Source organism: Terrapene carolina, unplaced genomic scaffold (assembly GCF_002925995.2).
Source record: "Terrapene carolina triunguis isolate 2854851 unplaced genomic scaffold, T_m_triunguis-2.0 Scaffold18, whole genome shotgun sequence".
NCBI lineage: Eukaryota > Metazoa > Chordata > Testudines > Emydidae > Terrapene > Terrapene triunguis.
The window spans coordinates 1,728,900-1,745,066 of record NW_020664369.1 but is presented as its reverse complement, the minus strand read 5'-3'; the positions used below and the strand labels follow the sequence as shown (position 1 = coordinate 1,745,066).

Genomic DNA, 16,167 nt, shown 5'->3' with positions numbered 1-16,167 from the left:
CCCCGCATCCCCCCAGCCCGGCCCGGCCGCTCCTCCCCGCGGCCCAGGCACCGCCCCCGGCCGCTCCCAGCCGGGCGCGGAACGCTCCCCTCCCCTCCCCCGCCGCAGAGCTCCGCATTCCCCGCCCGGCCTGCTCATGCGCGGGGCCCTGGCGGCCCGGCCGGTCCCGCAGCGCCCCGCCGCCCGCCCGCCCCTCCCCGGCGCTCACGGCTGATGCAGTCCCGGTAGATGATCATGGCGGCGGCGGCGCTGCTGCTGGGCGGCGGCGGCGGGGGGGAGGGGGGAGGCGGCGGCGCGGCTCGATCTGTGCGCGGCGAGCGACCCGAGAGCGGGAGGGAGCGAGGCGGAAAGGGCCGAGTCAGCGGCTTCCAGAGCTCATATAGCGGGCACGTCCCTGGCGCGTCACCAATCCCTGCGCTACTCGCAGCGCCGAAAAGAGTGACGTAGTACACACACCCTGCAGCGCGGCGCCACCTTGCGGCCAACTCGGAGGCGACGGCTGCCTGGCATTGGCTACAGGGAGACGGGGAAGCCCCGCGACGCACTGCGCCTGCGCGGCTCTCTGACCCAGGGAGTCTCCAGGAGCGTTGCCCTGAGGAGTTTACACTCTAGGACCGCAGAGTGAGGAAAGAGCATTTTGCACTGGTATAAATGACTACACAAGTCACAGGACAGTGGAGAATTTTACTCCTTCTTTATAATGTAGCATGCAACTGGAAATGTCACATTTGTACATTGCATATGTGTTGTAGACCTGAGGAAGAGCTCTGTGTAGCTTGAAAGCTTGGCCCTTTCACCAACAGAAGCTGGGCCAGTAAAAGATATTACTTCACCTACCTTGTCTCTAATATCCTGGGACCAACACGGCTACAACAACACTTCAAAAAACAATTAGATTAAAATGACAGATGATAGATGATAGATAGTTATTTTCTTACTCAGTAAGAGATACATTTTTAAGACATCACACGATTCCCATTCAATTGCATCACTCACTGACAACAAAGGACAACTATAGCTGTGACTCTGTAGGGTCTGCTCCCTGGAAAGAAAGTGATGTGGGCCTTGAGTACAGGAATTGGGGACTCTGAGATGGAGACGAGTGAGTTGAAAGACACAAGGGATATTAAGACTGCAACCCTGGAGGAGCAGGTGCAAATGAAACTATTTGTTGTTATTCCAATATTGTACACTAGTGTTTTGGGTGGAAGTGGGGGAGTTGAAGGGAGGGATTTTAAAATGTAGCACTTGCGAGAAAGCAATTAAAAATTTGAAGTCCAAAGTCCCAATTATCACTAAGCACACTTAGTGTATAGTTACACAGGGCCCAGGATCCAGTCTGGAGAGGTGCTCTCAATTCCCATGGAAGGTACTGGAAGTTGAGGGTGCAGAGCACCTCACAAGAATGAGCCTGTGTCCCTAGAAACTCTTTGTTCTCTACTGCTGAAACTCAGGGCTAAGACAGACTGTGACTTTGTAGCCCTGACTCTACTCTGTACATAAAATTGAAACATTGTAGCCTTAACTGGGCATTTCAAACTTTTTACAGTGAGGAGTCATCAGGAGGTAAGTGGCTCGGTTTTTCCAGGTGCTGAACTATGTTAGCCAATGGGAATTGTGTGTGTTTAGCACCTCTGAAAATCAGACTACTTGTTTGTTTGGGGTGTTTTAATTAAGCCTGCATAATCTAGTCTGTCTCTGTCCCGTCAATCATTGGGGAATTTCAGATTGGGTCCAGAACTTGAGCCAATCTTCATAACTCACATTTATCTCTACAATGAGCCAAGCCAGAACCCTGGATCTAAAGACCCTGAAAGTTTTGAGAAGTTTCAGATTTGGTTTCAATGTGACTTGGAAGAATTTCTAATCCAGGGATCGGCAACCTTTGGCACGCGGCTCCCTAGGGTAAGCACCCTGGCGGGCCGGGCTGGTTTGTTTACCTGCTGTGTCCACAGGTTTGGCGGATTGCGGCTCCCACAGGCTGTGGTTCGCCGTTCCAGGCCAATGGGGGCGGCGGGAAGCGGCACGGGCCGAGGGATATGCCAGCCCAGCCCACCAGGGTGCTTACCCTGGCGAGCCACGTGCCAAAGGTTGCCAATCCCTGCTCTAATCTATTGATATATAACAGATTATATTAGATAAAATATTAGTTTATTTTAGATAAACACCCAAGACAAAGGCTTCATTTATAAGGTATAGTGAAGGCCTTTACCTCATAAACTGGAGTTTGCCTCTCTTGCACTCTAGGCACAGGTTACAGGAACAAATGTATGTATCTTTGTTCTACAGTTTATTTCCTTTCCATTGCCTGCTTCCTTGTCTGCAGTACCATTAAGGTTACACTGAACAGTGGCATTAGGCCTGTGGCATGAGTGGAAAACTCATTAGGGTTTTTTTTTAAGATTCTCAATCAAAACAATCATTGTTTTTATATTTTTGAAAGGGGTACAATCCTTCCCATGGCTGTCAGTTGTCTCATTTTTCCATCACTTTACACTGTAGACCCTAGAGACCCTGCATCACCCTCCTTTTTGACTAGGACAGCTGAATGCCACTGCAGACAGGGGGCTGTACTCTTAGTACCTTTACTGGCATGCAGTGCTCACATCTGCCTCATATAAACTGAGAATGCTAACCAAACTTTCCCCCCTGTAACCACTATCTCAATAAACTGTTGAATTTCACAGAGCTGAATGTTTTCATTATTTGAATATGCCATGGGATGGGAGGGGAAGGGAGTTGCAGCCGCGCCATGCTGCTGGAGGCCATTCTGAGCAGGCAAACGGCATTTGGGGGTGGGGAGCATTTGCTGGGCAGGACATATGGGGAAGGGGAAAGGAAAATAGGTAGGTGGGTATGTACCATCTGTGTTATGGGCTTGTAAACAGTTGAGGTCAAGGCTTTAGCATGAGACAGAAGCTGATTGGCTGGCTGGAGTGGGTGCCCTTTTGAAAATGCATATGGCAGGCAGGGGGGTTAAGCCTGAATGGACTGTTTGGATCAAGGGACAGAGGACAGCTGGGGCTGGAGACCTGGAAAGGTTCCTTGCTCATATCTGCTAAAAATGACTGCAGCATGGGGCACCCAAAACAGAAGTTAGCACAGAGGTGTAGTTAATAATAAACTGTAACGATAGATACTTACATGATGAAAATAACAATAGGATATGCTTCCTTGGTCCCAGCCTGGGTTTCTAGCTGGAGATTGGGCTTGCTTCCTACATAGCCTCCCTCAGAGTCCTGAGTCCAAAGAAATCCTAGCTTTCTGGGGAGAGCTCTTCACTGCCCTCCTTGTGTTTCTCCTCCAATGACTCTTGCTGCTTATCCTTAGGAGGAGTTGCAAGGGAACTGCAGGGTTCGGTAGTGGTGTAATTGCAGAATATTCCTCACAGCTCCTCAGAAAATGGCCAGCTTACATTTCTACTGCCAGAGTGTTTCCTAGTATCCCTGGTTTTATAGTAAGTTCTCCTGAGCTGTTTGGTCCTTATCCAGTACTGGTTGTCATCCCGGTTATGATCACTCATGGCTCTCTGATTAGCAATGTCCACAAGAACATCTTTCTGCCAGGCTGGCCTTATGAGCTTGCCAGGCTCCAAGCGGTTGCTTGAGGTATGTTCTAAGGCTCCTGAAGCAATACCTCAGCAATGCTGATGTATTAAAATCCAGGGGCAAACAGACAAATTCTGCACCCATGCCAGCTTTTAAACAGAGGTGGGAACATCCAGTCAACTTGACCCCAGATCAGTGGAGGGCACAAAATCAGACAGGTCAGTTATGGACATCCAGGGCCAATCGGGGGGGGGGGGGGAAGGCTGGGAGGGCCATTTGGCCTGGGCCTCAAGCTCAAAAGGGGCCTCAAATTTAGAAACTTGTTAATTTTTTGGCATAAGTTTCGCACCTTGTTTTCATGTGCATCCCTATCGGACCAAAATGTGACACACTCTCTCAGTTTAGAGCTACAAATTTAAGCAAATAAAAGATGTGATTTGGTAAAAGACATATTTTTTCTGTTAACTGATATAGATTTTGTCATATTAAAGAGTAAAAAATGTTCATAAATATTAATAAAAATATATCAGTTCTGATGGCACAAGATTAGACCATGTGTCGTAATTTTTAATTTTTATTATGCCTAGGGGCCTCAAAAGCTGGAAGTGGCCCAGGCCTCTCTGGATCTCTGAGAGGTCCTGTGGACATCTGCAAAGCAGTGTGGGAAAGCAGTTGGAAGACTGACAAAGTACTGTGCAGCAACACTGCGTACGCACAAATAATAGACTGCACTAATTCAATTTGCCCTGAATATAGTAGACTTCAAATTATTCCAGAGTACACAATAAATGCAGAGTTAGTGAGCTCTGAGGAATTGTATTGTGTTTACATTTAGAAATACAATAGCCCTTTGTAAGGTCAATGGTACTGAGGTATTGTGCAGGGCCCCAGTACTCTAACTGCTTGTCCACCCTTGGCATTGGGTAAGCGTCATACTTTGTGATGGCATTAACCATGCGGCAGTCTAAACAAAATTGGACCATGCCATCCGCTTTGAGGATCAGACTATAGAGCTCCTCCATTCTATAGAGATTCCTCAGTAACTCCCATTCTCAGCATTGCCTACATCTCTTCTCTTATTGTGTCCCACATCCTTTTGGGAAGGGCAGGGGATTCTCCTTACCCAACTGCTGTTTCCAGATAATGTTGTATTACATGTGTTCTGTATGGCCTTGGTGAGAACACTGTAGTGACGTCTCAGATCATTTGCACCAATTGGATAGTCTCATCTGGTGAAAGGGCCTTGCTTAACAGTACAGGTCCAGGTTCCAGGCAAGCAGCTACCTCAGGCCCTAGTTCAGGGTGTGATGATGTATGGAATATGGGTGACCATTTATAATATTATTAATACCAATATTACAAAATTGCAATGACCCTTACAAGATATGCCATGTAAGGTAGCAGTGGAAAAGTTATGATTTGCTAAATATGATAATCTTATTTGTATGCATGTTTCATCTTTGTATCATGAGTTATAAACATGTGTGATATATTTGTATATCAAACTTGTGCTTTGTTTCTGGTAGGGCTGTCAATTAATCACAGTTAACTCACACAATTAACTTAAAATATTAATCACGATAAAAAATTAATCATGATTAGTCACACTGTTAAACAATAAAATACCAATTTAAATGTATTAAATATTTTTTGATGTTTTTCTACATTTTCAAATATATCAATTTCAATTACAACACAGAATACAAAGTGTAGAGTGCTCACTTTATATTATTTTTTATTACAAATATTTGCACTGTAAAAATGATAAACAAAATAAATGGTATTTTTCAATTCATCTCATACAAGTACTGTGGTTCAATCTCTTTATCATGAAAGTGCAACTTACAAATGTAGATTTTTGTTGTTACATAACTGCATGCAAAAACAAAACACTGCAAAACTTTAGAGCCTACAAATCCACTCAGTCCTACTTCTTGTTCAGCCAATCGCTAAGACAAACAAGTTTGTTTACATTTACGGGAGATACTGCTGCCTGCTTCTTATTTACAATGTCACCTGAAAGTGAGAATAGGTGTTCGCATGGCACTGTTGTAGCTGGCGTTGCAAGATATTTATGTGCCAAATGCACTAAGGATTCATATGCCTCCTCATGCTTTGGCCATTGTTCCAGAGGACATGCTTCCATGCTGATGACACTTGTTAAAAAAATAATGTGTTAATTAAATTTGTGACTGAACTCCTTGGGGGAGAATTGTATGTCTCCTGCTCTGTTTTACCCGCATTCTGCCATATATTTCATGTTATAGCAGTCTTGGATGATGACCCAGCACATGTTGTTCATTCTAAGAACACTTTCACTGCAAATTTGACAAAATATAAAGAAGATACCAATGCGAAATTTCTAAAGATAGCTACAGCACTTAACCCAAGATTTAAGAATCTGAAGTGCCTTCCAAAATTTGAGAGGGATGAGGCGTGGAGCATGGTTTCAGAAGTCTTAAAAGAACAACACTCCGATGCGGAAACTACAGAACCCAAACCACCAAAAAAGAAAATCAACCTTCTGCTGGTGACATCTGACTTAGATGATGAAAATGAACATGCGTCGGTCCGCACTGCTTTGGATTGTTATCAAGCAGAACCCGTCATCAGCATGGACGCATGTCCTCTGGAATGGTGGTTGAAGAATGAAGGGGCATATGAATATTTGGCGCATCTGGCAAGGAAATATTTTGCGACGCCAGCTACAATAGTGCCATGCAAATGCCTGTTCTCACTTTCAAGTGACAATGTAAACAAGAAGCAGGCAGCATTATCTTCTGCAAATGTAAACAAACTTGTTTTTCTGAGCGATTGGCTGAACAAGAAGTAGGACTGATTGGAGTTATATGCTCTAAAGTTTTACATTGTTGTATTTTTGAATGCAGGTTTTTTTGTACATAATTCTACATTTGTAAGCTCAACTTTCATGATGAAGAGTTTGCACTACAGTACTTGTATTAGGTGAACTGAAAAATATTATTTCTTTTGTATATTACAGTGCAAATATTTGTAATAAAAATAAATACAAAGTAAGCACTGTACACTTTGTATTCTGTGTTGTAACTGAAATCAATATATTTGAAAATGTAGAATGCATCCAAAAACATTTAAATAAATGGTATTATATTATTGTTTAACAGCGCAATTAATCGCACAATTAATTTTTTTAATTGCTTGAAAATCCTAGTTTCTGGGTGACGCCCCCAGCCGGATTGGCATCAGCATTATCCATCCAGCTTAATGGCCTATCAAGGGCAATCACCTGTACAATGAACCAATTGAAAGAAACCTGGGTCTATACCTGTGAGTCAGCAGGACATGTAGGGACATGCCTGAGGAGAGGGGATTCCAAGTACTTTTCCATGCCCATGCACTGTGAGCTTGTGTTTGGGACAAAATATGTACAAGCTACAAGGGAAAAGATATAAAAGGCAGCTGCATCTTCTCCATTTTGTCTTCAATCCAGCTTCTTACCTCTGGAGTAACTTCTCTACAAACTGAAGCTTTGAACAAAAGACTGAAAGACCCCCTCCAAGCTTTGGATGTGTTCCAGAGAGACTCTAGGAGCAAACTCACCAATGCTGCTAAGAACCTGATATATGGACTCTGAAGTCATATGTATGTATCTGATTGCTTTGACCTCTTCTCTTTCTTTTCTTTTATAATAAAACCTTTAGTTTTATATACTAAAGGATTGGCTGGCAGTGTGGTATTTTGGATAAGATCCAAACTAATATTGATCTGGTAACGTGGCTGGCCCTTTGGGGATCAGAAGAACATTTTGTATAGTGAGTAGAGCAGTGGTAGGCAACCTTTCAGAAGTGGTGTGCCGAGTCTTCATTTATTCACTTTAATTTAAGGTTTCGCGTGCCGGTAATACATGTTAACGTTTTTTAGAAAGTCTCTCTCTATAAGTCTATATTATATAACTAAACTATTGTTGTATGTAAAGTAAACAAGGTTTTCAAAATGTTTAAGAAGCTTCGTTTAAAATTAAATTAAAATGCTGATCTTACGCCGCCAGCCTGCTCAGCCCGCTGCCAGCCTGGGATTCTGTTCACCTAGGCTGGCAGCAGGCTGAGTGGTGCCTGCGGCCGGGACGCCGGCTGGCAAGGGGCCGGCAGCCAGGACCCCAGACCTGAGGGGGGCTCAGGGGTCAGGGCAGAGGGCTGGGTGTGTGTGGGCGGGTGCAGGGCAGAAGGCTGGGTGTGGGGGGGGGGGTCGGGGGGGGGGGGGAGGGGCTGGGCGCGGGGGGGGGGTCCCAGCCCCCGGCCCTGAGCGGCTCAAGGCAGGGGGCTGGAAGGGATATGCCCTGTTCCACCCCTTTCTCCAAGGTCCCATCCCTACCTCTTCTCTGCCTCCTCTACGGAGCAGGGAGCATGCTGCCACTCATCCCAGTCCCCCTCGCAAGGGCGATCAGCTGATCGGTGCAGGGAGAGGGAGGGGGGAGGAGGAGGGGCAGGAAAGCACCACGCTGGGGGAAGAAGCAGGGGAGAGGGGAAGCTTGGCTGCCGCAGGACCAAGCTTCTGCCTCCTGCCCCCGCAGGGGAAAGCAGTGGGCGGGGGGGCTGAGTGGGGTGGGGGGGCTGAGTGGGGCTGGAGGCTGGGACCTCGGCAGCGTGCCACTCAAAATCGGCTTGCGTGCCGTGTTTGGCACGCGTGCCCTAGGTTGCCGACCCCTGGAGTAGAGTTTTAAAGAACTCCTTACCTTACTGAACCTATTTGCTGATTGGGAGCCAGAGAACTTGGATGCAATAAAGGGGGCTGTGTGTTTTTAGCTTCTTGATAACCAGGAATCAGGAGCACAGTTTGTGACTGGTTGGTGAATCTAACTACAGTGTTAAACACCAGTTTTGGGAGAATCTGCTCTCCTTTTGCAGCCTGCCCTGACCTTGACATTGGGGCTACCATAGGCACCTCGGGTCACACGGGGCTCACCAGCCAAGGGTCTGTCAGGAGAGATTCCTGGGTGTTCCTTGGCATGAGAAAATTTACATGGTAGACCTTAATCTCTTTCCTTTTGCCAGGTAGCTAGATCTCATAATCTACCAGGTCTGTTTGTCTAAAAGTATCATGTTGTAGCCAATTATTTTAGTTTATTGTCATTTATTGTGTGGTTTTGATTAACTAACATGTTATGTCATCTATAATCATTGTATGTTAAACATTGCAGGATTATAGAAGTGTAAGATCAGTATGTAGAGGGAATAATCATTGTGACGGGTTGTCACCCCCCAGGTGCAGTCTGGAAGCCATGGGAACCGCTGTGCCCCCTAACCCACCAGCTGGGCAGGCCTCTCTCACACTGCTTTGCTGGTGATTCAGCCAGCCACTCCAGGCCCTTTTGTCACCCATTACGACAGCAGGTGGCGCCACACACCCAACTGAGCTACCTGAGTGCTTTACCTAAGCCACTCAAAGGGTATGTCTACACTTTTAAATCAGGTCGATTTTATATGTCCACACTAAGCGCATTAAGTCGGCGGAGTGCGTCCTCACTACGGTGGCTAGCATAAACTTTTTTATTAGGTCTTAAGCCCACAGCCACACATATATGCTGTAGCGGTAGGGTTAGAGCATTTCAAACATTTATATTTACCCAACATCTGAAATGGTTTCAAGGAATCAGCAACCAGCCTTCCAGGAGCCCTCCTTCCATCCAGTTGCTGGGAGTTTAGGGGCCAGATCCTTGCCCAAAGACAAGCTTCCTCGAGCTGCTTCAAAGTGTATCCTTTTGTGTAATCTTTTATCGCTAACTTAAACAAAGCACATAACTCATAGTGACTTCTAGTGGGTTACCATAGTAACCCCTAATTTCAGCAGACTACTCATTATCTCTTTGTCATGGGGGCTCAGCGTGTTGAGTGGGGCCACCCCCGTTGGCAGTGCAGGGTTGAGACACCCTGTCACACAGTCGTCGGGATTCCCTGTTGAGTCAAATTATTGGAATCAGGGAACTCAGGCCCCTGGCGGGACTGAGTAACCGAGCAGTCCGTAGCCCCTGGGGCAGGGAAGGGCAGAGCAAATGCTCAGTCTATAGCCTTCTAGGCTGGGGCAAACAAAAGCAGTTTGGAGGCTCAGACCTTCTGGGCAGTTCACCTTACACTGCTTAATGAAGGTGCTAGCTGTAGACCAAGTTGCCACTTTGCAAATTTCCGAAGTGGACACACCTGCTCATTCAGCCCATGAGGTAGCTAGGGCTTTTCTGGAGTACACCTTGATCGCTTCTGGGACAGGAGCCTCTAATGCTTTGTAGGCTTCCCCAATGCAAATAAACATCTGTAACCCCTGGGATGGGACAGAGCAAATGCTCAGTCTGTAGCTGGGGTCCCCAGTAGCTATGCCTAGTGGCAAGTGGGGGAGGGGGACCCAGGCCCACCCTACTCCACTGGGTTCTGACCCAGGGCCCTCTGAAGCCAGTAAATTTCTGATTAAGGATTCAGACACCTGCTCCTAACACATCCCCTGGCTCACTTCCTACCAAAAAGCCAATCTCGGTATTGAACCCTGGGCACTCAGGTTTAAAATTTTTTTCCCCTCCCCCGAAAGAAAAGAGGGGCATGGGTTAGTAGTCCGTGCATGGACCTCAGAACCAGCAACTCCTGTGTTCTAGTTCCTTCTCTAATGTTGTCTTTCCTCTATGACCGTGGGTGCCTAAAGCTTGGCTCCTAAATCTCTATTTAGGTACCTAAATGAAAGTGGCCTGATTTTCAGAAGTGTTGAGCAGCTGCAGCTCCCACTAATGTCACCTAGTCAAACTTAAGGCACCCAAGCTTGGAAATTTTGGCTTTAATCATTTTGTATCAGTTTCCACACTTGCAAAATGAGGACAACAATTCTTTCCTCCCTCACAGGAATATGGTGAGGACCCATTATTAACAGTTCAGAAATACAATATAAGCGAAACCATGTTCTTAAAGCATTGAGGAAGATGAGTGAGTGGTTATAAAGAAGCAAGACTTTTATTTCTCCAGACCTGAACCCAACCATAGAGATGTGAAGGAGAGCAGACATCTCTGAAAATACTGTAGTTCCTTTTCATTATCCAAGCAATTTATGAGTCATGTAAAATAGAACCACATGTGTTTTCCAGGACTTTACCTCAGCCAAATGCTAGCCTGAACAATTGAAGACAGACAGCCTGGATACTTATGCCTGTGCTTAATTTTACTACAGGGAGTAGTTCCTTTGAAAGTGTTTGTCAGCTCAGAGTCTAAGCCTCAAAAGTATGATAAAAATCTAACATGATTCCTCTCTTTAACTTAATACTAAAGACTTTTATCACTGTCCTATGCCATTCATTAATATACAGCATCCACTAGAAAAAATTGTAACTACGATATGCTCAGTTTATTCACTTCAGTGCTGTCATCCTCATTGCACACATAAAAGAACTAAAAATCACATTGAAATGCACAATCTTAACTCCAATATGTTAATTTCTTGTTTTGCTATATAGCATACTATAAATGTACATATGAACTGTATTTGTATATTGTGTTCTGTAGCAATATGCATTGTATACTTGATCTGATTACTTTAAAGTTTTAATGAAAATATATCCTAGATATTTGTCTACCTGATACGGTAAGGAATGTTGAGTATGTAATTAGTTCTATATTGCTTTCCTGTCTGTATATGGTATAATTGTAATATTAAGATTAGACATACTGTTAAATTATTAAGTATTGTAGCTTGCAAGGTAAAAGTTAAGGTTGTGCAATCCAGATGATTTCTCAGTTGTTTAATATGTTCAATGGGAGGTTAGAGTATTACTTAATTTTAATTAAGATGATAATATAAGAACATAAGAATGGCCACACTGGGTCAGACCAATTGTCCATCTAGCCCAGTATCCTGTCTTCCGACAGTGGCTGGTGCCAGATGTTTGACAGAGAATGAACATAACAGGGCAACTTATCAAGTGATAAGTCACAAGAGTGAAATGCCTGCAAGCTGCATGGTAACTTTTTAAAAACACCATAACAGAGTCTCAAATTAAATGTATACCCCCAAATTAAAAAGAATAGTGAGAGGACCAAAAAAATGCCACCGTGGCTAAACAGAGTAAAAGATAGGGTGACCGGGTGACCAGATGTCCTGATTTTATAGGGACAGTCCCGATTTTGGGGGCTTTTTCTTATATAGGCTCCTATTACCCCCCACTCCCTGTCCCGATTTTTCACACTTGCTGTCTGGTCACTCTAGTAAAAGAAGTGGTTAGAGACAAAAAGGCAGCCATTAAAAAAATGGAAGTCAAATCCTACTGAAGAAGATAGAAAGGAGCATAAACTCTGACAGGTCAAGTTTAGAAGTATAATTAGGCAGGCCAAAAAAGAATGTAAAGAACAACTAGCAAAAGACACAAAAACTAAATGTGACCGGGATCCCAGGGGAGCCACTCTGAGGTTACTCAATTAAGGTGAACTGCAAAGAATGGGGCAGATAATCCCAATGCTGGTGGATATTCCAATACTTAGATTTACCAAGCCAGCACAAAACAGCTTCTATAATACCTTACCCAGAAGCCTACAACACAGTTCCCTTAAAGCAACCCAGTCTCAAGCCTCCATCCAGACACCCAAGTCAAATATGATGAGGACTACTGAAAATCTTATTCATCATATAAGAAAGTTCTACCAATCCCAAAGGATCAGACACATTACCTCCCAGATTAATGAATATTCCAGATTTTACCCATATACATGCTTACAGCCAATCCTTATTGGAGATGGTGAGCTTTGTAGCTGCAAAAAGTTCTTTCAGAATTAGTCCATAAGTTATAGTCCAATGTCCATATTCAGGGTGATCCAGATAGGACTGGAGATCTCAGTTTTATGACTTAAGCTTCCCCTGCTTGAAGCATCAAGCAGATCTGAGATAAAAAGGATCAGGACCCAAGACATCTTTATACAGTTCCAGGCCTTCTTTAGACAGCTCAGAGTCCTTAGGGGAACAATAGGCAATCAAGGAGACTTTGAAATAGACCTATTTCCTAAGCATCACAAGTAATTAGCTACAGGGATTAATATAAGGCAATTGCCTGTTTTCCACCATTCGCAGGTGATTTGCTATACATTTCGAAGAGAGATTAATACAATATCATTATGTTTACAGTTCATTTAAATGTTAATATTTCCTTTTGAGCTTTGAATTAACAGAATACAGCATAGATAGGGACTGCTTGATTACATTGTTAACCTCTAACCATATATGTGTAAGCACACAAACCACAAACATTATCTACCAGTATGTCCCTAAAGGTTGAATCTGGGTCATTTATTCTGCAGTATGCTTAACCCTTTCTGGCCATGCATCACACTTTGTATAAGGTTTGTTGCAATTATATAATCGTGGTAGCAACAATGATTTGCATGGTCATACGCTAATCAGATAACGTCATACTAACAGCAACATTTTTTTAAATACATAAAATCCAGGAAGCCTGCCAAACAATTGGTGGGCCACTGGATGGTCGAGATGCTAAAGAAGCACTTAAGGAAGATAAGACCATTGAGGAGAAGTTGAATGAATTCTTCGCATCAGTCTTCACTGCAGAGGATGTGAGGGAGATTCCCACAACTGAGCCATTGTTTTTCAGGTTACAAACCTGAGGAACTGAGGTTTTGGAACAAATTGATAAATTAAACAATAATAAGTCACCAGGACCAGATGGTATTCACCCAAGAGTTCTGAAGGAGGTCAAATTGAAATTGCAGAACTACTAATTGTGGTACATAACCTATCACTTAAATCAGCTTTGTACCAGATGGCTGCAGGATAGCTAATGTGACACCAATTTTTAAAAAAGGCTCCAGAGACAACCCTGGCAAAGCCTACCTTCAGTATCAGGCAACTTGGTTGAAACTATAGTGAAGAACAGAATTATAAAACAGATAGATGAACATGATTTGTTGGGGAAGAGTCAACATGACTTTTGTAAAGGGAAATCATGCCTCACCAATCTATTAGAATTCTTTGAGGGGGGGGGGTCAACAAATGTGGACAAGGGTGATCCAGTAGATATAGTGTACTTGGACTTTCAGAAAGCCTTTGACAAGGTCCCACACCAAAGGCTCTTAAGCAAACTAAGCAGTCATGGGATAAGAGGCAAAATCCTCTCATGGATCAGTAACTGGTTAAAAGACTGGAATCAAGGAGTAGGAATAAATGGTCATTTTTCAGAATGCAGAAAGGTAAATAGCATAGGGATGTGTTTGGGACCAGTGCAGTTCAATATATTCATAAATGATCTGGACAAGGGGGTGAAAAGTGAAGTGGCAAAATTTGCAGATACAAAATTACTCAAGATAGTTAAGTTCAAAGCAGATGACAAAGAGTTATAAAGGGATCTCGCAAAACTTGGTGACTAGGCAACAAAATGATAGATGAAATTCAATATTTATAAAGTAATGCACAATGGAAAACATAATCTCAACTGTACATACAAAATGATGGGGTCTAAAATTAGCCTTTACCACTCAAGAAAGATAACTTGGAGTCATTGAGGATAGTTCTCAGAAAACATCTGTTCGGTGTGCAGCAGCAGTCAAAAAAGCTAATAGAATGTTAGGAACCATTAGGAAAGAGATAGATAATAAGACAGAAAATATCAGAATGCCACTATATAAATGGATGGTACTTTCACACCTGGAATACTGTATGCAGTTCTGGTCACCTCATCTCAAAAAAGAGTTATTAGAAATGGAAAAGGTACAGAGAAGAGCAACAAAAATGATTATGTAAAAGCAGCAAAGAGTCCTGTGGCACCTTATAGAAAGCTCATGCTCCAATACGTCTGTTAGTCTATAAGGTGCCACAGGACTCTTTGCTGCTTTTACAGATCCAGACTAACACGGCTACCCCTTTGAAAAATGATTATGGGTATGGAACAGCTTCCACATTGGTGGTGGGTGAAACTTCCTCTTGGGGAGGCTAGCCCCCTGCCCCACCTCTTCTGGCCAAGGTCCCACCTCTTCCGGCCAAAGCCATGCCTCCGCTCACTGTTCTCAGCCCCCCAGTGGCTCTTGCCAGGGTGGGGTGGGGCTGGGAGCTTGGCCCCTCCCTCTCACGGCCAGGGTGGGGGAGCCTCAGAGCTCAGTTGGGGCCACGGGAGGAAGGGGCTGAGAGCTCAGCCCCGGCCCAAATCAAGTTTTCAGCCTTGGCCAGGATTGTGGTGGAGCTCTCGGCCCTGGCTGGAGCTCTGAGCCTGAAGCCCCTCCCCTATTCTGCCCTTTCCCCTGCAGCCCCACCCCTGTTCCGCCCCCACTCCACCTCTTCCCCCTGAGATCTCATCCCCTGCTGTGACTCTGAGATCGGAAAAGCTGTGTGCCCCCGGGCCCGTGGCGGGAGGAGATTTTTTTGGTGCCCCCAAATACTCCCCCCCTCCCCCCCCGGCAATGGGAGGTTTGGGGAGGCTTAGCCTCCTGCAGCCCCCATTATGCTCCACCCATGAGCTTCCATATGAAGAGGTTAAAAAGACTGGGACTGTTCAGCTTGGAAAAGAGATGACCACTTTCTCCACACCATTCATGATTGTTTAGACCTCTATCGTATCCCCTTTAGTTGTCTTTTTTTCTAAACTGAACAGTCCCAGACTTTTTAATCTCTCCTCTACGGCAGCTGTTCCATATCCCTAATCATTTTTGTTGCCCTTCTCTGTACTTTTGGACTAATGCTTAATGGACTAATGGTTGAGGATTCACATTTCATTCTGTGTAAATGTTGTTTTAATGTATGATTTCCTAGCTTGTCCGTGGTTGCTTTGTGTGGAAACACACTTGAGCTTGCTTAACACTAAGCATGGTCTACTGCTATATGACATCTTACAATTTCTGAACTGTAACAACTGCATTAGCTGATGTAATGCTAAACATGGCTTGTGTTGGTCAGTATTGACAGCAAAACCTTGTTCAGCATTGTGTCAACTAATCTGTTAAGACACTAAAACAAATCCTCGTTGTTTTTGTGGATACAGACTAACACGGCTACCCCTCTGATAACTGTTAAGACACTGTAAATTTTTACTGTATACACAAGGTCTAAGTTAACAAAGTTGTGTGTTGGAATTACACAGTTAACTTGAAATGAAACAAATTAAAATTAGAGACAAACACAGAAACATCTTTACAGAATCCTATATTTGCTCTGCAAACAGAGGCAAAAATCTTTGTAAACGCCACTAATACTTTCCACAAATTTCTTGTGACCTTTGTTTGTATTTTTTGTTTGGTTATTATCAGCAATAACCGACACATTAATCAATTAATGTAAGCACTGAGGTGTAAAGCAGAAAACAAGAAGCTTATTTTTAACATACCAGTACAGAGTGTGCCAAAATAAAGTCAAACTATTTGAGCTGGCTTCAGTCTCTGGTCAGGAGAGGCATTTTAGAATCAGGTTTTAGAATTGGCACAAAATCGATCTGTCATGTGCTACACGGGGAAAAGTTCAAGTTTTAAACGTGATTTTGAAATGCAAGGGAACAGCAGAACTTAGATTTACTCCTAAGAGATGAGAATTATTGTATAATGTTTCATTTTATACCTGTCCCGCAGAGCTGTTGACTGTCCCTTGAGTCCTGAACCTTTCAACATTAATGTTCTGAAGCCAGGGC

The 16,167-nt window shown here is 44.0% G+C and overlaps 1 protein-coding gene across 1 annotated transcript in view; it reads right to left on the bottom strand.

Moving 5' to 3' along the window:
* LOC112125455 (translationally-controlled tumor protein homolog) overlaps positions 1 to 361 on the bottom strand; it is a 5,323-nt gene extending 4,962 nt beyond the window's left edge. The window contains exon 1 of the mRNA XM_026653840.2: positions 209 to 361. Within this exon, the coding sequence (XP_026509625.1) occupies positions 209 to 236 (28 nt within the window). The 5' untranslated portion in view covers positions 237 to 361. The remainder of the gene's footprint in view (positions 1 to 208) is intronic.
* Between the last annotated feature and the right edge of the window lie 15,806 nt (positions 362 to 16,167).